General features: G+C 36.3%; 1 protein-coding gene across 2 annotated transcripts in view; it reads left to right on the forward strand.

Annotated features, from left to right (window-relative positions):
- Positions 1 to 24,289, forward strand: part of LMAN1 (lectin, mannose binding 1) — a 32,379-nt gene extending 8,090 nt beyond the window's left edge. The window contains exons 6-13 of one of the 2 annotated variants that reach the window (XM_015122057.3): positions 1,513 to 1,636; positions 3,159 to 3,217; positions 4,248 to 4,380; positions 11,350 to 11,540; positions 11,673 to 11,743; positions 18,891 to 19,044; positions 20,573 to 20,694; positions 20,975 to 24,289. In XM_015122057.3, coding sequence (XP_014977543.1) covers positions 1,513 to 1,636; positions 3,159 to 3,217; positions 4,248 to 4,380; positions 11,350 to 11,540; positions 11,673 to 11,743; positions 18,891 to 19,044; positions 20,573 to 20,694; positions 20,975 to 21,011 — 891 coding nt within the window. In that variant the 3' untranslated portion in view covers positions 21,012 to 24,289. 2 annotated transcript variants of the gene reach the window in all.
- Positions 24,290 to 24,409: the final 120 nt, after the last annotated feature.

The following is a 24,409-nucleotide window of genomic DNA, read 5'->3' on the forward strand; positions in this document are numbered from 1 at the left end:
GGAAAACAAAGTAAGAGGAGGTTGGAAGCAATAAGTGCTGTTGGTGGGGGAAACACAGTCAAAGCAAGCCATCTTCAGTATTGCAAGTATAGTCTTTAACAATGGTTTGAAACCATAAGGTGAATAAGGAAGGTTATTGATGATCTCATAAAGAAGTATTAATCAGCAGACAGTTTGTACCCAGGCTTTCAGTTACAGTCCTTCCTAACATTCCTGCTAACTCAGAGTACAATGAAATGTGTTATGTCCTTTAAAAAAAAAAATGGAACTAGAAAATGAAGACTTCTGCTGGATTTTCAGTTTGTTAGAAATCAAGGAGAAAAGTACTGAACAATTGGAGGATTTTAATATTGTAGTTTGAATGTAATAACCCACAGTCTTTTTAAGACTCAAAGGCAAATAACTTCCTGATTGTTGATTCTAATTTAAAAGGCTCTGTGGCGGAGGACCAGTTGTAAATGATGTAAAATGAAATAGGAATATTACTAAACAGAGGAAACAAATATTAATATGAACCAAATTCTAAATGATCTTTTAAAATTGATTATTTTAAACTACTTTTTAGTTCACATTTCCATCCTACAATATATAGAGAGTAACTCTTCATATTGACAGATTTTATTCTCTTGCTGAAAATTTGAACAGAATACTATAACATTTTGCCTCTGTGACTGAATCTTAAGTCTCTGACAAAATTTTGACTCTAGAAGTAATGACACAAGTGCCCTTACTCTGGTGCCATGGTCCTGCTCCTTCTGCATCCACCCTGAACCTCAGTGACTGTTGTTTAGGGTGGGACTCGTGAGAGGGTTGTTGGAAGTGAAATGTATTGAGGAAGCTGAACCACTGCTTGACTGGGATAATGAGAAAAGCATTCATGTGTCAGGTGGTCCAGTGCTTGCCTAGGATTCTAAGATTCTGCCAAGAAATTTAGGGTCATTCCTTCAAATACACATTTTGCAGAGTAGAAACATACATCTTTTTAGTTTTTTCCTTCTGTGCCTTGTCAGTGTGACTTCTGTCACTTTTGCTCTCTGCTAACCTGTGACAGTCCAGTTACCTCACTAATTTAATTCAGAGGAGCTCACTACTTGTTGAGGCAATCTATTTAATTTTCAACCGCAGCAGGTAAAATTGTAAATTTAACCTCTTGGTTTTAGCTGTCACTGGAATCTGAAAACAAGTCTGATCCCTCTACTGCATGAACCATTCCAAGAGAGTAATGGTGACTCCCTAGGTCTTCTTGAGAGAAGGCAAACCACATTCTATTTTAGAAAAGTTTTCATAGAAGGTTAGCAGATTTTTCTCTCTTTTAACGTTTGACACATAGTGGGGCAAAAATTTTTTTAAGTAAAATGTATTATATATTGACACCAAGTAAAAAACATTATTTTAAATTACCGTTTGTAATTAATGAAATAAAATTGAATAGTATTAGTCATAAAATGGATTAATTGAAATTTATTTTCTAATGTCTTTTGTAAAAGCTATAGCTATGATATATCTTTCTAGGTAATGATCAATAATGGCTTTACACCAGATAAAAATGATTATGAATTTTGTGCCAAAGTGGAAAATATGATTATCCCTGCACAAGGGCATTTTGGAATATCTGCTGCAACTGGAGGTCTTGCAGGTAAATCTTGCAGTCTGATAATATTAAAAGTTTGTGAATTGTGTTTTATTGGGAATAGTGTATTAGGGATATGTAGACTTGTTTATACTAATAACTTTTTAAGACTGTTTGGAACCTTCCCATTGCCTGCTGTGCCAGTCTTTTGGTCTGTTGAGATTGCTTATTTTCTACTTATATTGTTCTGTAGGTGTACAGTTAACTGGGGCTGTATACAAGTGTGTAAATTAGAGCATCAGTTTGGGTGCTATTTTATAGTGAAGGAGACATATTTAAAGGCTATCAAAGTCAGCAGGCTTAAAAGCTGCAGATCAAACCACATGACAATTAACTAAAATGGCAATCTTGGCTAGTCACATCCACAAAAAGATTAATTGCCAAGTGTTTTAGGATCCTGATCATTGTCACATCACATATAAATGAATTTGGCAACCTAAGGAAAGGTTATTTGGCACCTAAACTTTAAACAAAAACATAGTTACCATTTTTTTCCACATAAGGTGACAAATTACCATTCAATGTCAATGCCATTTTATGTTTATATGATACATTGTAGTTTTAAATATTTTCAAATACATGGATTGTTCCAGACAACCCAGAGAAGAAGGGAGGGAAGATCATATTTTCCATATTTTTAGAAGAACTTGCCAAATTTTAGGTGAAAGAAATTTCTGAAGATCGTGTGGCCAATTAATGGTCAGCCCCAGGCAGGACTCGGCCAGGATTTCTGACTCCAGGTTCAGTGCCCTATTACATAACACAGTTTCTTAATCTACACTACAGTATTGTAGTTTTCTTTTTAATCTGTCTACATCTCTAGGTTCCATAAAAACAGTACAAAGCATAAAGATTGCTGTACGCTTGATATTAATTGCTCTTGATTGGTGGATGTGACTAGCCAGGATTGGTATTTTAGTTAAGAGTTAGAAGGTTTGATTTGCTGAGCTGGTGCTTTTGGCTTAAACAGCTTGAATTTGATTTTTTGATACAATTTTCAGTAAGATAAAATTATTAATATCTTCCATGTGAGAGAAACAAATAAAGTAAGACAAAAAGTGGTATGCGCTCTAAGAAAGGTTCAGAGACATACAGGTACCAGCAGTATGTGGAGACCAGGATTTTGTCTCATTTGTCTGGGACGTTGTCCATGAAGGAGATATGTGGGAAACCATGGAGGATCTTGGGACCAGAATAAGGAGTTTGGACTTTTGACCCTTCATTTGTTTGTTCATTTCTTTTCAGACATTGATTAAACATCTGTTATATGTTAAGCATTGCTAAATGTTCTGATTTAGGGTTTAAGAAAGTGAGTTTTGGGTTATTTCTAATATAAATCTTTCAGGTGAATTTTTGTCTCTAAGCTCACAAGGTGCCATTGCCCTTACCAAATTAGAGCTAATTTTTGTTAATTCCCTCCCTGGTTATTTTTATTTAAAGCAATAAATACTGATAAAATACATTTACAATGATAAAAGTAATCTCCTATGGAACTTTTTCAGACTTTTTTTTTTTTTTTAATTTGTAGATGACCATGATGTCCTTTCTTTTCTGACTTTCCAGTTGACTGAACCTGGAAAAGAGCCGGTAATTTTACACATTTTTTCAAAAACTTTATCAGTTTAGTGGTTTTGCCTTTTAGCTGAATGTTTGGGAAGACTAACTTAGGTTTGGATCGTTTCTGCCAGTTACTGCTATATGGTCTTGTGCAAGTGACTGAACCTCTGTAACGCTTCATTTCTTAATTGCTAAAACAGAGATGTTTGTACTGGCCACCTCAGGATACTGAAGGATTGAGACAGTGCACTTACAACAAGTGCTCAGTAAATGGTAGTGGTTATTATTAGAGGCAAGAGTAGGCTGGGTGCAGTGGCTCATGTGTGTAATCCTAGCATTTTGGGAGGCTGAGATGGGCAGATCACCTGAGGTCAGGAGTTTGAGACCAGCCTGACCAACATGGTGAAAACCCCGTGTCTACTAAAAAATACAAAATTAGCCAGGCGTGGTGGTGCACACCTGTAGTTCCAGCTGCTCAGGAGGCTGAGGCTGGAGAATCGCTTGAACCTGGGAGGGAGAGGTTGCAGTAAGCTGAGGTGAAGACACTGCACTTCAGCCTGGGCGACAGAGTAGGACTCCAGCTCAAAAAAGAAAAAAAAGGGGGGACCCAGTGCAGTGGCTCACGCCTATAATCCTAACACTTTGGGAGGCCGAGGTGGGCAGATTTCTTGAACTGAGGGGTTCAAAACCAGCCTGGATGACACAGTGAAACCCCGTCTCTACTAAAAAATACAAAAAAATTAGCCGGGCCTGGCGGCAGGCACCTGTTATCCCAGCTACTCGGGAAGCTGAGGAAGGAGAATTGCTTGAACCTGGGAGGCAGAGGTTGCAGCAAGCTGAGATCACGATTCTGCGCTCCAGCCTGAGTGACAGAGTGAGACTCTGTCTCAAAAAGAAAGAGAGAGTAAATTTGCTATCATTTAAGTCAAGAAGGAATGTATTTTTATGTTAACCTTTCAGCTAGTGGTAGAATAGTTAAAATGAGAAAAATAACATATATAGAGGTATCTGAATGATTTTCTTATCTTTTTTATGATCTATTCCAAAACTCCAAAAAAAGCCCACACCAGATAAAGAAATTTCAGAAAAGGAAAAAGAAAAGTATCAGGAGGAATTTGAGCACTTTCAACAAGAATTGGATAAAAAAAAAGAGGAATTCCAGAAGGGCCACCCCGACCTCCAAGGGCAGCCTGGTGAGTTGTAGCAAAGCTGGCATGGGTGCCGCAGCAGGGCTGGGGACTGATGATCATGGATGCTTGAGTCTCTGTTGCCTGGCTCATCCCTGCTCTCTGAACGGGCACATTCCAAGTGATTTCTGGAAACAATTTAGGAGCAAATCTTTAGTCTTTAAGAGTCGGGAGACTGGCATTTTTGCCAGTGAGAATGTGGCTTAGTCATGTATGAAATAGAGAGTACCATGGTTATTTGGACGAATGGAACCACTAGAGTGAAAGCTCCCTGACAACAGGGATTTTGTTTGCTGTGTTCACTGCTGTGTCCACTAAGCCTAAAAAGAAGTCCAAAACAATGCTAACCTAGTAGTTCAGGTTCAGTAAATATTTTTTGAATGAAATCATCAAAAGTTTATGTTTTTGCTTTTAGTGACACATATTTACCTTATAGTGTGGAGGTAATCCTTAAAATCTATCAAAACTGTTATGAAAGTAATGTGACATGATACCTGCTTCTCCTCCCCATACTACTCAATAGAATCCTGGACTGTATAGATAAAAATTATAAAATACTAGTCTAAGCCAATGTTATTAAGAACTTGAGTGTGCTAATGTCAAAAAGAAAACATTTTAAGGCCAAATTGAGGGACTTTATATTATCTGCTAGCTTTTTATGTGAATTGTTCCCTGGCAGCGTAAGGGATCAAAGGTGTACTTAATAAAGGCTGTGGCTAGCATTTGAACTCTATGTAGTATGCAGTTCTTTTAATGATCAACAGTATGAGTCAGACTTAATGAATTGAAAAATGAATCATAAAGGTCATTCTTATTTTGAATTTGTTTTAAACATCATCACATACAATTTGTGAGTATATCCTGAAGCTGACTGTAGTGTTTGAAAAGTATGGTTTGGTAAATTTTGACAAATGTGTATACCCATTTAACCATCACCCAGGTCAGTGTACGGAACATTTTTATCATCCCAGAAAGTTCCCTCATGCCTCCTTAAAGTCAGCCACCTTCTCCACAGAGCCCATCACTATTTTTATTGTTATCACTGTAGATTAGTTCTGCCTATTCCTATAAGTAGAATCACACAGTGCATATGAAAGAGAAATATTTTTCCATTTTTATTTTATTTAACTTTTTATGTATTTAGGGGGTACAAGTGCAGATTTCTTATATGCTTGTGTCACATAGTGGTGAAGTTTGGGGATTTAGTGTACCTCTCACCCTAATGAACATGGTACTCAGTGGGTAATTTTCAACCTTCATTCACCTCCCACATTTTGTAGTTTCCAGGGTCCGTTATTCTGCTCCATATGTCCATTTGTACCCATTGTTTAGCTTTCACTTATAAGTGAAAATATATGGTATTTGACTTTCTAAGTCATTTCACTTGGGATAATGGCTTCCAGTTCCATCCATGTTGCTGCAAAAGACATGATTTCATTCTTGTTTTATGGCTGAGTAGTAGTCTATAGTATATACACACATATATATGCACACATGCCACATTTTCTTTATCAAGTTCTCTGTTGATGGACACTTAGGTTGATTCGATATCTTTGCTGTTTTAAACAGGGCTGCGATAAATGAATGAGTGCAGGTATCTTTTTGATATAATGATTTCTTTCCCTTCGGGTAAATACCCAGTAGAGTAGTGGAATTGCTGGATCAAACGGTAATTCTAATTTTAGTTCTTTGAGAATTCTCCATACTATTTTCTGTGAAGGTTGTACTAACTTACATTCCCACCAACAGCATACAGGCATTCTCTTTTCTCCACATCCTTGACAACATCTGTTGTCTTTTGACTTTTTAGTAATGGCCATTGTGATTTATGTAAGATAGTATCTCATTGTGGTTTTAATTTGGATTTTTTTGATGATTAGTGATGTTGAGCATTTTTTCATTTATTTGTTGGCCACTTGTGTGTCTTCTTTTGAAAAATATCTGTTCATGCTCTTTGCCCAGTTTTTTAATGGGCTTTTTGTTTTTCACTTGAGTTGTGAGTTCCTTGAAGATTCTGGATATTAGCCCTTCATTGCATGCATAGTTTGCAAATATTTTATCCCATTCTGTAGGTTAGATTACTGTGTTGATTGTTTCTTTTGCTGTGTAGAAGCTTTTTAGCTTTAAGTCCCATTTGTCTATTTTTGTTTTTCTTGTGTTTGCCTTTGAGGACTTGGTCTAAATTCTTTACCTAGGCCAATATGCAGAAGAGTCTTTCCTCAGTTTTCTTTTAGGATTTGTATGGTTTCAGGTGTTGTGTTTAGATCTTTAATCCATCTTGAGTTAATTTTTGCATATGGTGAGAAGTATGGGTCCACTTGCATTCTTCTATATATAGCTATTCAATTTTTTCAGCACTGTTTATTGAATAGGGTGTCTTTCCGCCAGTATATATTTTTGTTGACTTTGTTGAAGATAAGTTGGTTGTAGGTCTGTGGGTTTATTTCTTGGTCCTCTGTTCTGTTCCATTGACTTATGTGTCTGTTTTCATACCAGTATTGTGCTGGTTTGGTTACTTTAGCCTTGTAGTATAATCTGAAGTCAGGTAATATGATGCCTCCAGGTTTATGCCTTTTGCTTAGCATTGCTTTGGCTATTTGGGCTCCTTTTTGTTCTGTATGAATTTTAGGAATTTTTTTCTAATTCTGTGAAAAATGACATTAGTAATTTGATAGGGAGTGTCTAGAACTAGTAGATGGCTTTGGGCATTATGGTCCTTTTAATAATATTGATTTCTTCCAATTCATGAGCATGGGATGCTTTTCCATTTGTTTGTGTCATCTACCATTTCTCTCATTGTTGTTTTGAAGTTCTGCTTATAGAGAGCTTTCCCCTCCTTGGTTAAATGTATTTCTAGGTGATTTATTTTTCTTTCAGCTGTTGTAGATGGAATTGCGTTCTTGATTTGTCCTTGGCGAGATCATTATCAGTATATGAAAATGCTACTGATTTCTATACATTAATTTTTTATCTTAAAACATTACTGAATTCCTTTATCAAATCTAAGAGCTTTTTGGTGAAGTCATTAGGGTTTTTTAGATAAAAGATCATATCATTAGTGAAAAGGGATGTTACTTTCTCATTTCCAGTTTGAATGCCTTTTATTTTCTTCTCTTGCCTGATTGCTCTGGTGAAGACTTCTAGTATTATGTTTTTACACATAAAAGTGATAAAAGTGGGCATCCTTATCCTGTTCCAGTTCTTAAAGGGAATGTTTTCAACTTTTCCCTGTTAAGTGTGATACTGGCTGTGGGTTTGTCATATGTGGCCTTTATTATGTTGAGGTCTGTTCATTGGGGATTTTTATCGTGAAGGGATGATGAATTTTATTGAATGCCCTTTCTGAGTCTGTTGAAATGATCATGTTTTTTGTTCTTAATTCTGTTTATGTGGTGTATCATATATATAGATTTTTTGTATTGTTGAACCCTTCTTGCATCCCTGGGATAAATCCCACCTGATCGTGCTGTATTATCTTTTTGATGTGCTGTAGGATTCGTTTTGCTGGTATTCTGTTAAGGATTTTTGCATCTTTGTTCATCAGGGATATTGGTCTGTAGTTTTCTGTTTTTTGTGGCCTTGTCTGGTTTTGGTATCAGGGTCATACCACCTTCATAGAATGAGTTAGGGAGAATTCTCTTCTCAAAGTTTTGGAATAATTTCAGGAGAATTGGTTTTTCTTGATATGTTTGATAGAATTCAGCTATAAATCCATCTAGTCCTGGCTGTTAAGATTTTTTTTTTTTTTTTTTTTTTTTTTTTTACTACTGATTGAGTCTTGCTACTCATTATTGGTGTGTTCAGGAGTTCTGTTTCTTCCCGTTTCGATCTCAGAAAGTTGTATGTTTCCAGGAACTTACCCATTTCCTCTAGGTTTTCTAGTTTGTGAGCGTATAGTTGTTCAAATAGTTTCTGATGATCGTTTGTATATTTGTGGAATCTGTTGTAATGTCTCCTTTTCTTCCGATTGTGTTTATTTGGATCGTCTCCCTTTTCTTGCCTAGTCTAGCTAGCGGTTTATCGATTTTGTCTATGTTTTCAAGGAACCAGCTTTTTGTTTTGTTGATCCTTTATTAATTTCTTTGTCTCTTTCATTTAGCTTTGCCCTTATCTTTGTTATTTATTTTTTTCTATTAACTTTGGGTTTGGTTTGTTCTTGGTTTTCTAGTTTCCTGAGGTATAATGTTAGATTGTTTTGATCTTTCCACTTTCTGATGTAGGCATTTAATGCTGTAAACTGCCCTCTTCACACTGCTTTTTTTGCTGTTTTGGTGTGTTGTTTTTCCATTTTCATTCACTTCAAGAAATTTTTACATTTATGTCTTAATTTCTTTATTGACAAAGTGAATGTTCAGGAGCATGCTGTTTAATTTCCATGTGTGTGTTTAGTTTCTGAAGTTCCTCTTAGTATTGATTTCTAGATTCACACCATTGTGGTCTAAGTCACTTGATATGATTCTGATTCTCAAAATTTGCTAAGACTTATTTTGTGGCCTAATATGTAGTCTGTGTCGGGGAGTCTTCTGTGTGCTGGTGAAAAGAATGTATATTCCATAGTTATTGTAGAAAGTTCTGTAAATGTCTAAGTCCATTTGGTCTAAAGTCCAATTTAAGCCCAATGTTTCTTTGTTATTTTTCTGTCTCGATCTATCTAGTGTTGTGTGTGTGGTGTTACATTCTCCCACTATTATTGCATTACTGTCTTTCTTTTTCTTTGGGTCTAGTGATAATTTTCTGAATTTCGATGCTCTAATGTTAGGTGCATATAAATTAGGATTGTTATATCTTCTTGCTGAATTGATCTCTTTATCATTATATAATAACCTTCTTTGTCTTTTCTTTTTTAAGTCTGTCTTATCTAAGTATAGCTACTCCTGCTCACTTTTGGTTTCCATTTGCTTGGACTATCTTTTTCCGCCTCTTTACTTTCAGTCTATGTGTGTTTTTATGGATAAGGTAAGTTTCTTGTAGGCAGTATATAGTTGTGCCATGTATTTTAATCCATTCTACCAGTCTGTATCTTTTAGTGGAACATTTAATCCATCTACATTCAAGGTTAATATTGATATAGGAGGCTTTGTTCCTGTCATATTGTTCATTATTTTCAAGTTGTCTTATAAATTCTTTGTTCCTTTCTTCTTTTCCATCTTTGTCTTTGTCATTTGATGAAATTCTGTCATGTTACCATTTGATTCCTACATCTTCCTCATGTGTGATTGTTTTATAAGAACTTTTATATTTCTCTTTTTATCATGGTGAATGTTGACCTTTTGTTTCCATGTTTAAGACCACTTTGAGCATTTCCTGTCATGCTGGTCTAGTAATGATAAATTTCCCCAGCATTTGCTTGTCTGGAAAAGGCTTTATTTTTTCTTCATTTATGAAGCTGATTCTGGCAGGATATAAAATTCTTGGCTGACAGTTTTCTTTTTATTAGCACTTTGAGAATGCCCATTCCTTTCTGGCCTGGAAGGTTTCTGCTGAAAAGTCTGCTGTTAATCTGATGGAATTTCCATTACAAGTGACTAAGTACTTTTCTCTTGCTAATTTTAGAATTATTTCACATTGACTTTAGACATTCTGAATATAATATGCTGTAGTGAAATCCTTTTTGCAGTATATTTTTCTGGGGATTGCTGAGCCTCCTGTATCTGGATATCTAACTTTTTTGCTAGACTTGGGAAACTTTCATCAATTATTTTCTTAGTTTTTCTCCTTAGCCAGGCAACAACTGCAGCCGTATCAACTTGAACTCGCACTAAGAGCAGGGCACAGCTCAGCATGAAATTCTCAAAACTGTGCCTTGTGCCTGGGACCAGGGAGAGCAGGGACCCTCCTAGCCAGGTGTCATGAGCAAGAAACTGTTAAGGAGTGCAGTCTGCCCACATCTGTTTCACAAGAGTCCATTGCAGGGCAGTGGGTATTGTCCTAGATATGCATAGAAGAGCCTGGTTTCCCTGTCTCTCCTTGGCCAGGTGGTAGCTACAGCCTTGTCAGCCCAAACATATCCTGAGGGTGGGGCACAACCTTCCATTAAACTCTCAATATTTCACCTTGGGTCTGGGACCAGAGAGGGTAGGGTCCCTCCCAGGCAAGCAGCATGGACAAGAAGCTGTGGGAAGTGCCGTCTGCTCATGTCTCAGTATCAGCAGCACACTTCAGCAAGGCAGTAGGAACCTTCCTAGGGGTGCATAGGAGTGACCAGTGTGTCCCCCCTTCTCTCCTTGGAACATTGCAGTGGCTGCAGCCATGTCTGTAGATCCCCGGTATCTAGGCTATCAGCAGTAGTGCCCAACTGGAGCTGTTCTAGGCTCGAATGCCTGTGGGATTCCAAGTGATCTCCCTTTATGGAGCAACATCTCTGTGCCATATTTAGGCAGTTCCATATGTCCAGCCCAAGGCCTTAGTGGGCCAAGAGTTTCTTCTGTAGCCAGGATCATAAAAGCCCATTTTGGACTGCAGGGGCCTGAGGTTTTGTCTCTTACTGTTTCCCATCATCTAGGAGCCTCTTCTGGTGCTCAGTCAGCTCCTGGCTGGGCAAGCTGCCTCAGCCTCTCTCCTTACTTATTTTGCTGCTTCCTATTTCTTCTCTGATGAGTCCTAGCATTCTCTCCTAGGCAATCTATTTGAAATGCAAGTATCTACTTACTACTCTGGTTTTTCTCCATGGAGGAGGCACATACTACCTGCATCTGGTTAGCCGTTTTGATCCCTTCTGAGATTTTCTAAGAAAAATTATTTTTAAATAATTTAAACCCAGTTTATAATAAGTGTTCAATCACCTGAAATGGCAGAAAACAAATAATTTAATCATTATTAAATCAATTATCTGCCTGTTTTCTGTTTGGGAGATTGTACCACTCTGATGATGATGTTCTAATTTTGCTCTATGTTGGCGCTTTGGTCACTTACGGTATTTTGAAACTTACGTATGTGTAGGTGACTGATCATTTTTATTTATTTCCTTTTCAGCAGAGGAAATATTTGAGAGTGTAGGAGATCGAGAGCTAAGACAAGTCTTTGAAGGACAAAATCGTATTCATCTTGAAATCAAGCAGCTGAACCGGCAGTTAGATATGATTCTTGATGAACAGAGAAGATATGTTTCTTCCTTAACAGAGGAAATCTCTAAAAGAGGAGCAGGAATGCCCGGGCAGCATGGGCAGGTGGGCTTGCAGAATATGCACATGTGCCTCATTTACCCTTTGCTGGAAGGGAAGTAAAGAAGAAGGGCTACTGTACTATGTGCTCATAGAATGTGGATTATTCAGCTTGCTCGTCATTGTTTCTTCCTCCAGATCTCTCAACAAGAACTGGATACTGTTGTGAAAACTCAGCATGAGATTCTGAGACAAGTAAATGAAATGAAGTAAGTATGTAAAAGTAGTGTCTGTGTGTTATGTGATTTTTGTATCCTAAATTTGTGACTTTAGGTGTGCAAGTACTGTATATTGTAAGATTTCTGCATGAGGGTAAGAATCCTGTTCTAGATTCATTCTGCAAATAGGGGACCATAAATACAGCAACTTTTAATGTTTAAAAACTGCAAACATGTCTAAAGTTTTTAATTGTTCAGAGCTGGAAAAGAAAAAATGGTTTTGGGATCTTTTAAAAAGATAGGAGATTTGTCAGTTACTTGACAGAGCCAGGTGTGTTCTTATATTTATAAAATATAAAAAGAATATGAAGTAATATATAACAATTTTATGAAAAGTACTAGGGGAATAAATATGTGTAGCATTGTAAGACTGTAATAGAAGCAGACCCGATGCAGGAAATTCTTTTTGATGAAATGAAACCATTTTGAATGTAGTATGTGTGACTACCTCTTTTTCATTCCCGTCTTTTACTGTCAGAGAGACTGGACAGAGTTGGAGCAGAGAGGAGATAATTGTGTCCTTAGAATGTTGAACAGTAAATTTCTAATGAGAATGATTGACTTATGCAGATAATTAACAGCTTTCAATGCCTGGAGCACAGATAACAAACCAAAGTGTCATGTTTCCATAACCTAACATTTTAGAGCACTGTCCCAACCTATATAACCCTTGACAAACAAGAATGTCAAGGTGAGTTCTTTAGGACTGGAGAATTAAACAGAGTTAGATCAAACAGAAGGTGATTCTATCTGATATCTAGAGATTAAAGGCACTTAACTTACAACTGCAAATTTATATTTCTTCAATTTTTCTCTTTGTATTTAAAAAAATCTTCATAATGTGAACTCATTGAAATATTTATGATGCTAAATGAATAGTTTAGCTCTTCAAATAGTTTAATGAATAGAATCCTTTTAGAAATAGACTGGATCATGTAACACAACCTTTTAAAAAATCTTTTTATTTTGATCTAATTTTAGACCTCAGAAGCTACAAAAATAGTATGGGAAGTTTCTGTACATCCTTCACCCATCTTCCTCTAATTTACATAACCATGATATAATTGTCAGAACCAGGAAATTAACATTGATACAGTTCAATCAACTAAATTAATGAGCTATTCAAAATTTATCAGTTTCTCCACCAACGCCTTTTTTCTATTCCAGGATCCTATCCACAATCGCACATTACATTTAGTGATTTTTTCTCTTTAGCCTTCTGCAGTCTGCAGTAGTTCCATCTTTCCTTGTCTTTCATGACCTTGACATTTTCCAAGAGCATTAATCAGTTAATACCTTTTGATTTGGGTTTGGTTGGATGGAAATTCCACATTTTGATAAGATATTATATATAATATGTTATATATAGTATATGTTATATAATATGTAGTGTATATATTATTATATAAGATTGATAAGATATTACTGATGATGTTGGCCATGATCACTTGGTTATGGTGGTTTCCTATCGCTATCTACTTTAAAGTTACTGTATTTCCCTTTGTGGTTAATATTTTGGAGAAGGTACTTTGAGACTATGTAAGTATCCATTTCAAACTTCTGCTCATTCATTTTAGCATCCATTGATGTTTCTTGCCTGAAACAAGAATGTGGTTTTTGCCAAATGCTGACTTTATTTTTTCTTTTCATTTTTTATTTATTTGCTTATTTATTTTTTTGAGACAGGGTCCAGCTCTGTTGCCCAGGCTGGAGTGCAGTAGTGCAATCACAGCTCTCTGCAACCTCAACCTCCTGGGCTCAAATGATCCTCCCACCTCAGCCTCCGGAGTAGCTGGGACTATAGGTATATGCCACCACACCCAGCTAATTTTTCTATTTTTTTTGGATTTGGGATTTTGCCATGTTGCCCAGGCTGATTTCAAACTCCTGAGCTCAATCGGTCCTTCTGCCTCTGCCTCCCAAAGTGTTGGGATTACAGGCGTGAGCCACCACACCTGGCCCTGATGTTTATATTTCTATAATTCCCTCTACATTTGCTCATTGGAATTCTGCTGTCAGGACCAACCATCCTTTCTCTCCCATTTATTTATTTAGATCACTACAGACTCATGGATGTTTATTCCATAGGTTACAATCCAACACTCTTACTTATTTTGCTGCTCAGATCGTTTCAGGTATGGTCATTCTGAGCTCCTTCATGTTGTCATCTTTGTTCTCTCAACAAGCCCCCATCTTTTATTGAGCATTTAAAAAATTTATGATACTGCACTATCTTCTAGGGTTATCTTGTATTTTCTCTGCCCTCAGTGAGCCCTGGTTCCTTTTTCTTGAAAAAGGTATTTGAAAACCAACCTCTGAGGAATCACCACACTGTCTTCTACAATGGTTGAACTAGTTTACGGTCCCACCAGCAGTGTAAAAGTGTTCCTATTTCTCCGCATCCTCTCCAGCACCTGTTGTTTCCTGACTTTTTAATGATTGCCATTCTAACTGGTGTGAGATGGTATCTCATTGTGGTTTTGATTTGCTTTTCTCTGATGGCCAGTTATGATGAGCATTTTTTCATGTGTCTGTTGGCTGCATAAATGGCTTCTTTTAGAAGTGTCTGTTCATATCCTTTGCCCACTTTTTGGTGGGATTGTTTTTTTTCTTGTAAGTTAGTTTGAGTTCTTTGTAGATTCTGGATATTAGCCCTTTGTCAGATGAGTAGATTGCAAAAATTTTCTCCCATTCTGTAGGTTGCCTATTCACTCTGATGTTAGTTTCTTTTGCTGTGCAGAATCTCTTTAGTTTAATTAGATCCCATTTGTCAATTTTGGCTTTTGTTGTATTGCTTTTGGTGTTTTAGACATGAAGTCCTTGCCCATGCGTATGTCCTGAATGGTATTGCCTAGGTTTTCTTCTAGGGTTTTTATGGTTTTAGGTCTAACATTTAAGTCTTTAATCCATCTTAAATTAATTTTTGTGTAAAGTGTAAGGAAGGGATACCCAAAGGATTATAAATCATGCTGCTATAAAGACACATGCACACGTGTGTTTATTGTGGCACTATTCACAATAGGAAAGACTTGGAATCAACCCAGATGTCCATCAGTGATAGATAGAAAATGTGACACATATACACCATGGAATACTATGCAGCCATAAAAAAGATGAGTTCATGTCCTTTATAGGGACATGGATGAAGCTGGAAACCATCATTCTCAGCAAAGTAGCGCAAGGACAGAAAACCAAACACCACATGTTCTCACTCATAGGTGGGAATTGAACAATGAGAACACTTGGACACAGGAAGGGGAACATCACACACTGGGGCCTGTTGTGGGGTGGGGGAGAGGGGAGGGATAGCATTAGGAGATATACCTAATGTAAAAGACGAGTTAATGGGTGCAGCACACCAACATGGCACATGTATGCATATGTGAACGTTGCGCACATGTATCCTAGAACTTAAAGTATAATAATAAATAAATACTAGGAAAAAAATAACCAAAAGTAGAACTGTCATTTGATCTAGCAATCCCACCACTGGGTATCTACCCAGTGGAAAAGAAGTCATTATACAAAAAAGATATTTGCACACGCATGTTTATAACATCACAGTTTGCAGTTGCAAAATCATGGAACCAACCCAAATGCCCATCAATCAACGAGTGGATAAAGAAACTGTGAGAGAGATACATACATATATATATATGATGGAATACTACTCAGCCACAAAAAGGAATGGATTAATGGCATTTGCAGTGACCTGGATGAGAATGGAGACTATTCTAAGTGAAGTAACTCAGGAATGGAAAACCAAACACTGTATGTTCTCACTGATACGTGGGAGCTAAGCTATGAGGACACAAAGGCATAAGAACAATACAATGGACTTTGGGGACTTCGGGGGAAGGGTGTTGGGGGTTGAGGGATAAACGACTACAAATAGGGTGCAATGTATATTGCTCGGGTGATGGGTGCACCAAAATCTCACAAATCACCACTAAATAACTTACTCATGTAACCAAACACCACCTGTACCCCAATAACCTATGGGAAATAAAAAAGAAAAAAAGAAAACCAACCTCTGGGCACTAGGTGTGCTCATTACTACCATGGTGCCGTTATCTCTAGACCTCTTCGTGGACAGAGCTAGAGAATATATATATGTATACTAACCCATGCATGTACATGAGTCTGTAGTTCCATGTCTGTCAACCTGTTTTTGTCTTAAACCATGAGATTATGCAGATATTTTGGATTCTGGCTGGACTGAATGCTGCAGAGTTCATTTTTAACTTTTCCTCTTGTCTTATTTGAAAATTCTTTTGCCATCAGGGAGAAACCTGGTTCTTACTATCTGTATCTATAACATATTTACTTATTGGTTCCACTTGAGTATGCACATACGTACACACAAAGTGGTTTCAAATTGTTAATTCATATCCCTGTGAGAAAGACATTTTTTGACAAGTTTATGTAAAGTTCCTTTTATCTCTAGCTTTACAGTATCCAGCCCAGATACTATTTTCCAGATAGTTTCTTCGTGTAGTTCTTTTTTTCCCTACTCCTTTCATTATGGCTGATGTTACTCATTTAGGATCCAGTTAGATTCTTTGTTAATGCTTATATTCCTCCTATATCCTGGTTGATTTAAATTGTTTGTATTTTGGGTATGTGAATACTATGATTCTAAGGGGCAGAGCATGTGTATATTGCTTCTTCATCCTTGCTACCACTTTCCCATTCTCCCCTTCTTTCCAGCTCTTTCCCACCCATTCCCTCTTGGTAACCAATTCTGTTAGCTTCTGGTTTGTTCTTCCTGTATTTCTTCTGTATATACCTGTTTTCTTTTTCTTTTTTTGTGTGTTTGTTTTTGTTTTTGTTTTGTTTTATTTTTGAGATGGAGTTTTGCTCTTGTTGCCCAGGCTGGAGTGCAATGGTGCAATCTTGGCTCACCGCAACCTCTGCCTTCTGGGTTCAAGTGATTCTCCTGCCTCAGCCTCCCATGTAGCTGGGATTGTAGGCACCTGCCACCACGCCTGGCTAATTTTGTATTTTTAGTACAGATGGGGTTTCTCCATGTTGGCCAGGCTGGTCTCCAACTCATGACCTCAGGTGATCCACCCGCCTTGGCCTCCCAAAATGCTGGGATTACAGGTGTTAGCCACCGCACCCCGCCCATATTTTCTGAAGTACCCTTCCTCTGTGAAGGATAGCATACTCTAAATACTCTTTTGTGCTTTGCATGTTTAACTTGACAGTAGTACTAGGACATCTAAAGATGTAACTAGTTGTCAGGACATCCTAGCTATCCAGTTGTATTATCCATAGAATCCCTTTCTTAGAGGAGTTAACAATCCTTGCAGACTCCCACTTACTGAGAACAAAGGTCATGCATACAATAAGTTAATACAAAAACTGAGCTCAAGTTTCTGAACTAGTCCTCTGGACCTTTTTCTTTAGGATTTAGCTTCAGAAAAAATGTAAAGATACAGGAAATATTTGCCTTTAATGGAAAGGGTGGTTTGTTTCTTTGTGGATTTTTATATTCTTAAGGAATCATAGAAATTTTTTTTTTTAGCAGAAAGAGATCTTAGAAAGCATGTAGCTTTTCTGTAGCAGCTGATGCCTCTTCCCACTTCTCCATCTCAAAATCCCTTTCAAGACTTCTGGTGTACCATTTACTCTTGGTGTTCTTTGGCCTCTGCTTCCATTTAGTTATCTTCACTTGCTCTCCTTCCATCATCCCTTAAAAGGTATTCTTTTCAAGGGTTCTGTCCAGCCCTCTTTTCACTTGACCTGTTTCCTAAACCAAATATGACCACCTTCCACATTTCTAGCCCCAGAGACTCCTCTTCATTTTTTGACACTCAGCTAAATGCATCTTTCTTTGTAGAGCTCTAGTTGTGCTGCTTTCTTTCTTTTTATTTTATTTTTTTTTATTTTTTTATTTTATTTTTTTTTATTATTATACTTTGAGTTCTAGGGTACATGTGCATAACGTGCAGACAAAGTTGTGCTTCTTTCACATTGCTTTCCTGCCCAGACAGTGCATGTCCGCAGAGCAGGTATTTCTTTTTTTTTTTTTTTTTCAAAGTTTATATCCCTAAATATTCCCTGGCTCACAGCACTTATGAAATAAATGTTAGCAGAATGAACAGGCAAATGAATGAATGACTGAGTAGGAGCGCATTAGGTGACTCAATCTTTGGTATATTAAAAAGACATTTATACTGAGCAAGTTCATGCTTCTGGGAAGCAAAATTCTTAAATGCAGATATGTAACAACGTTATATACTCTGGGGGGTTTGGTCTTGGTAGTATTTTAGTTATATTAAAATGTTATGCTTAATTTGACTTTCAGTGGAAAAGCTTAGCGCCCCATGGATTTTCTTGGGCATATGTGCCATTGAAAGAAATTGTAATCAACACATTGATTCAAAAGCACTTGACATATTTTGTAACTACTTTTAAGTCTTTACTGCTCACGTAACTCAAATATAATTTTTTAAATGTTATAGTTAACATTCCGTCTGACATATAGTGTTATTTTTAAGTAATTTGAGTCTTTTTTTTTTTTTTCTTCTGGTAAAGCTCTTACTTTTTAAACTACATTTGACTCCAATGAGATAACTTATTTATTTATTCCTCCAAATTAAACCATAGCTGTTGAAGGCACTAGTAGGAAATCAGAATTGTGACCCCTGTCCTCAGGGTCACAAAGTCATTAGTCTCCAGCTGTATGCTGTATGAGTGAAATCATCTATCTATGCAGCTACAGAGCAGACAAGTCTGTGTGTGTGAGTGCGCCTATAGGAAATGATTGCATTTGGCACTAGTCCTTTATGGTACAGCTGAACACCTAGAAAGATTTATTACAACTTCATTAAAAATATCATCCATTATATTCAATATCCACTTACACTATTGGTCTTAACACAAATTACCTAGTGGTAGTTTCTACATGGTATTTTTAGATGACCTTTAGTAAAAGATAAAGGCATAATGTTGTTTTATAAATCATTTTCCAATTTTGAACACAACTCAAGTTTTTAAAATACTTCTTTACCATTTTTTTTTTAAGGATGTAATATATTGAACTTGAAAAGGTATAAGTATTGGAGATCTGTGACTGAAAAAAAATAATCTCTGTAGTGATTTTATTGTATCAAGAGTCTTTCTGTTTCAGAAATTCCATGAGCGAAACCGTCAGACTGGTCAGTGGAATGCAGCACCCTGGCTCTGCCGGAGGCGTCTACGAGACAGCGCAGCACTTCGCTGACATCAAAGAGCACCTGCACACAGTAAAGAGGGACGTAGACAACTTAGTGCAGCGAAACATGGTGACTTTGTTTCCTTTTCCTTTCATAATTATAATCTCTAGGAAAGGAAGAACTCACACTCTACTGAAAATCTTGTAACCCTTTAGTTAATGCTGATGCTTATTTTTAATGTTTAAGGTAGAATTGTCCCATACATTGTAGATCTCCATGTGTAAACAGCTCCCATAGCGGTTATGGTTTTTTAATATGTAATATTTGTATTATCATTTCATGAAAATATTTTCTGATTTCCGTGTTAATGTCTTCTCTGATCCATGGATCGCCTAAGGTGTATTTCTTTGGCCTATTTTTTCCTCAAGGTTCTATAATCTGGCAATTTCTTGCTATCTTGTTAGCGTCATTTACCTTTACCTGGGTTTCGTGTGCTTGGATTGGGTTGGATTTGTTTTTGACTCTGCTAGTTGTCTTCTGTAAGACATATTTGGGATATGATTGCCACATATTTCCTAGTGTACCTTCCCAGAAGCAGAAATCCCAATCCTTTATATTTTATATCATGTTTTATCTTTTTAAAAGCTTTTTAAAACATTTGATGTCCTTTAGAAAATATGCTAACATATTAGTAATAATGTTACATTAACTCTCCCAAGGTCAGTAACTAGTAAGTAGTAGAGGGAGATAACTTAGGTCTTCAGCTTCTAATCTTGTCTCCTTTACATTTTTTGACAACTCTCTTAACTATATTCCTGTATATATGCCTTGAATATACATTTTTTTTCAAACATGGCTTAATAGTTTTCTTATTGATGATGACCTCTCATCCAAAGCATTACTATCTGTCCCCTTAGTTCTGTTTGAGGTTATTTTTCTCCTACTTTAGCCTTTGTTGCAATGACCAAATTGATACTGTGCATATCCATTTACTGAAGAACTTTGCCCCACAAATATAACTATATTGGGAACAACTAATCTTAGAAGCCATTCTCTCTGGATACTTGGATGAAATCTTTGTTTCTGATATTTAATTACCTCCTTAAAATAGAAGGAATACTCAGGGAAATAGGGAAAGAAATATTTTTCAGAACACCAGTGAGTAATGTTGAATGCTATGAGGTTGGAGAGAATGAGGACTGAGAAAAAGCCATTCTATATGTCAAGTAGTTTGTTGGTAGGGTGACCATGTAATTTATTGTCTGACCTGGAACACTTTTGAGAGTGAAGGGGGTGCTGTTAATAATCACACCACTACAGCAAGCGTGAACTGGGAGTGTCCAGAGGAGTTGTCTGTGGTGACCCTAGCCTCAGTGACATCAGGAACAGTAACATTATCATATACCGTAATGCGGACAGGAGCCAGGTGGCAGTGAGTTAGTGACTGGGTAGTGAAAAGGTGGAGGCCTTCCGGTGTCACCTACTCCTTCAAAAACAGTTGTCAGTAAAAGTTAAGGGGATAGAAGGTTTTCTGGGGGATGAAAAAATGAAAATACTTGTTTATATAGCAAACTGAGTTTTACAAAGATTTCACATTTATTTGTTTTTCCAAACTGCTAATTTGACTAACTGTAATAGAGAGTCATTTGCCTTACAGCTGTCAAATGAAAAGTCGAAATGCCCAGAACTACCACCATTTCCATCATGTTTGTCTACGGTCCACTTCATTATATTTGTTGTGGTGCAAACTGTATTATTCATTGGTTATATCATGTATAGGTAAGTCTCTTGATAAAATTTGACCCAATATTTTTCTGCATCTGTTTAATTAGAAATATTCAACTAAGTTATCTATGTTCATAATACAATTTTCACCACCTATAAAATTGTTTATTGTGATTTCTGTTCATTTCAGTTCACATAAAATGCATGTATAGAATATGTGTTTATCTTTACGCATTGTATAATTCAAAAGGCATTGATATTTTAATTTTCAACAATCCTGTTTCAAGTTAAGTATATAGACCTTCTTTCAGTGTTTGTTTCTTTTTTTCCCTAGGTCTCAGCAAGAAGCAGCTGCCAAAAAGTTCTTTTGACTACCATTTTCATGTGTACATCATCTATTTGTGTACAAAATGTTGTTGTTTTGAGGGAATTTAAGTATTTAAATTGCTTCATAGTCTAAATTATTAAAATTTTTAAATAAAATAACTGTTTAAACATTGATTTGCAGTTAAGAATAAACCTTAAAGCAAAGACAACCACATTTTAATTTGTTCACAGTATGTAAATCTGTCTAAATTTCAGTGAATTTCTGGTCACTATGATACAGCCACTGAGCAGAATATTGACCAGTAAGAGGGTAAATAAGAAAGTGGGGGCAACCCCTGGATATGAATGTTACCCCCTAAGTCTCCAATATTGCAGGTTTCCCTGTGTAACATAGACACACTTGCCCTCATGCCTCCCAGAATATGAGGTCTAATTAAGGAGTCCCATCAGGTTTATTTTGTAACCAAAGTCTTTTTTAGAGGTCAGACTTCCTAATCAAAGGCCTGGGCCTGCAGTCCTTTCATCTTAATTTAACTTCCTTTGAAATCAAAGAATATTTTGAGAGCTTTAAGGATCTGGATAATAGACTTCAAAATGTTAAGTGAAAAATTTTTTTCCTCTATTTATCAATGATATATTTCACTTTTAAAGGAAAGTTTAGAGGAAAATTAATAGCTGCTTTTTGCCTAAAAAACCTTGTAAGTGGAAACATTCCTCTGAGAATGACTTTTATAGGTATTTTGCCTGGTAATGTATTCATTCATGATTGCCCATATTCTTGAATGTCTTCATTCCAATGGTGTCAGGTCAATATTATGAAAATAATTTTTGTATTTATATTTGTAACTTAAGGAATTCATTTCTCCCATTTACTACAGCCTGTAAATTCAGCTCAAATTGCATGATCTGAGGATATTTTAAATTTACAAAACCTGCCACTACATTCTGGTTTACATTAGTTACTTCATGCTGGCTGGGGTTAGTGACCATTTGCATACTCTTTTAAATCAAGGAGGCTGTAGTAGAAGCAGTTTTAAGATTCTTGAAGGCAAAATTTGAAAAACAGTGATTACTTGTACTTGTTTCCTTTTAGTGCCAGAACTAAGTGAAGCACTTGTTAGTAAACTTAACCTTGAAATATCAGACTGGAAGGAGTTTTTAGAGTCTTTGTGCATAGCTGTAGGTATTATAGAAACAGTCTGTAAATGACAGTTTAAGATGCAAATTTAATTTTGTTCACAGCTGATTTATACTGATTTTTGCTGCCTTCAAAATACTGTTTTACCTCTTTTAGCTAGAGTGGTTGTCTTTCATTTGCCAGAGAATTCCAAACAATACTATTTTATAAAATAGTACGGTTGAATTATTCCAAGCCTCCCTAGGTTTGCTCTCAAATGTCATTCACAGATTGGGCTAACAACCTAAAATCTATGTATAAAGACTGTCTGAAGAACTCTGTATTATAGCCGTACCGAATGAGTGCTGTGTGTGCAAACAGTCTCGCATTGCTTTTTATGTTGATACTTATCCTGGAACACTGAAAGAGAATATGCCAGTGATAACTTACTTTACTTCAGTCATTTCAACACAGAAAATGCTTCTCTAGCGTTTTTCTTTTGTAGTGTTAACATTTTGAAATTCATGTTTCAGAGGCTTCATCATCACAGAATTTACTCTTGCTCCATGAAAAAAATTATATACCTTCAGAAGAATATTTTAAGTTGTAGACTATGAAACTTGAGAAATCCTCCTGAGATAAAAGGCTGCCAAATCCAGTATTATAAAGTCCATGGTCATATGTGCCTGTGCATTAAAGGAATACCAGATCTATGCAGTATACATTTTTCGGGCTGAAATTCAAGGGGAATCATTCTCATCATTCTTATTACAAATGGAGATGGCTGTTATGAAACAGCACGAGCATGAACCTTTCATCTTTTATACTTAGTGATACACTTTGCTTGAAAATCACTCAGTAAAGTAGTTCACGCAGAATGTGTATCATATTATTTGAAGTTTGGTTTTTCTCAAAATCATTGACTTTTGTAAGGAGCTCATTTCTGAACAAAAAGGTTTGCTCTGTGGAAAAATCAATCACTGCCAGGATTCTTTCATTTCTGTACTATTTTGTATAACTGAATTTGTTCACTTCTCTCACACCAGCAAGTGTTTTACAGGTGCCTTGGATTAAAACAAAGTTGATTTTAAAGTTTTTATGTAAGTCATTGTGTTTATGATGCCACTTTTAAAAGGAAAATGCAATTGCTTAATGGCTAATACCCTTATTTCATGTACCTATTTGTGTTCTAATAATTGTTTGAATGTTTTATTCAGCTTAAAACTTTACCACGAAGTCATAAACAGTAAACAATGTTTTGTTATGTATTAAGGGAATAGCAGTGTTTCTCAAAGTATAATCCATAGACCATCTGGGTCATGGTGCCTGGTTTCAGACCACCTGAATCAAATCTTAGGGGTGGGGCTTTGGGATGTCATTGTTCAATATGAGGCACCTCAGGAGATTCTGAGCACACCGATGTCTGAGAACCACTAAAATGAGGAGTGGAAAAAAAATAGATGTTTTGTTAATTTAGAGCTAATCTGAGAGGATAATATATTTTTATTGTCAATGACATTAACAGATGTGCACTGATTCTTTTATACCTACAATTAATGTTCCTTTTTATTAAAACTCTTGGTTCATGAGCAACTACAGACTGACTCTAGATTATTACCTGTTGCTTTTAGTATTTTCGTGATGGCTTTTAAACTTATGAAATCATCTTAAGATCATTCATGGTCAAGCCATGAAAACTCCCATCTTCAAGCCTGACCTGCTAAAGCTTTTTTGCCTTCCTCATTGTGATTATGGTAACATTTTATCTCAGACAGTTGTACTTTTTGATAACTTAGGGAAAATAGAAATTACTTGAACAAGGGATTGCCTGCCTCACTGCATTGCAGAGATACAGTTTTTGTAAAGAACACAAATAGCAGTTGTGAATATTAAGATGTGATTATCTTTCCCTGTCCATGTGCTTATCAAAAGAAGATAGTGAACAAATGATTATATTGAGGATTTTTTAAATTTATAAGATCTAATGTGAAATCCACACTTGGAACTTTTTAGATCTATCTGTTGCTTGTTTAATATATTTCTTTTATGACATTACTTAAAGTTTAAAAGGGTTTTCTATCCACTGTCAATTTGAATTGGATAACATTTTGTCGTCTTTTTTTTTTTTCCTGATTGTTATTTGATGCTAGCTGGAATTCAAGAAATGGTATTGACCTTATTCAAATAAAGAAATATTTTAGTAAATTTGCTTTTTCCTTCATTGATCCTGGATAATAAGTTGCCATTTGTTTTTCAGACAGGACCTGTATTGTGATAGCATTTCATTTATCACATGCTTTGGGCTCTGCCCAAGGTAGCCTGCTG

The sequence above is a fragment of the Macaca mulatta genome, chromosome 18 (assembly GCF_049350105.2).
Source record: "Macaca mulatta isolate MMU2019108-1 chromosome 18, T2T-MMU8v2.0, whole genome shotgun sequence".
NCBI lineage: Eukaryota > Metazoa > Chordata > Mammalia > Primates > Cercopithecidae > Macaca > Macaca mulatta.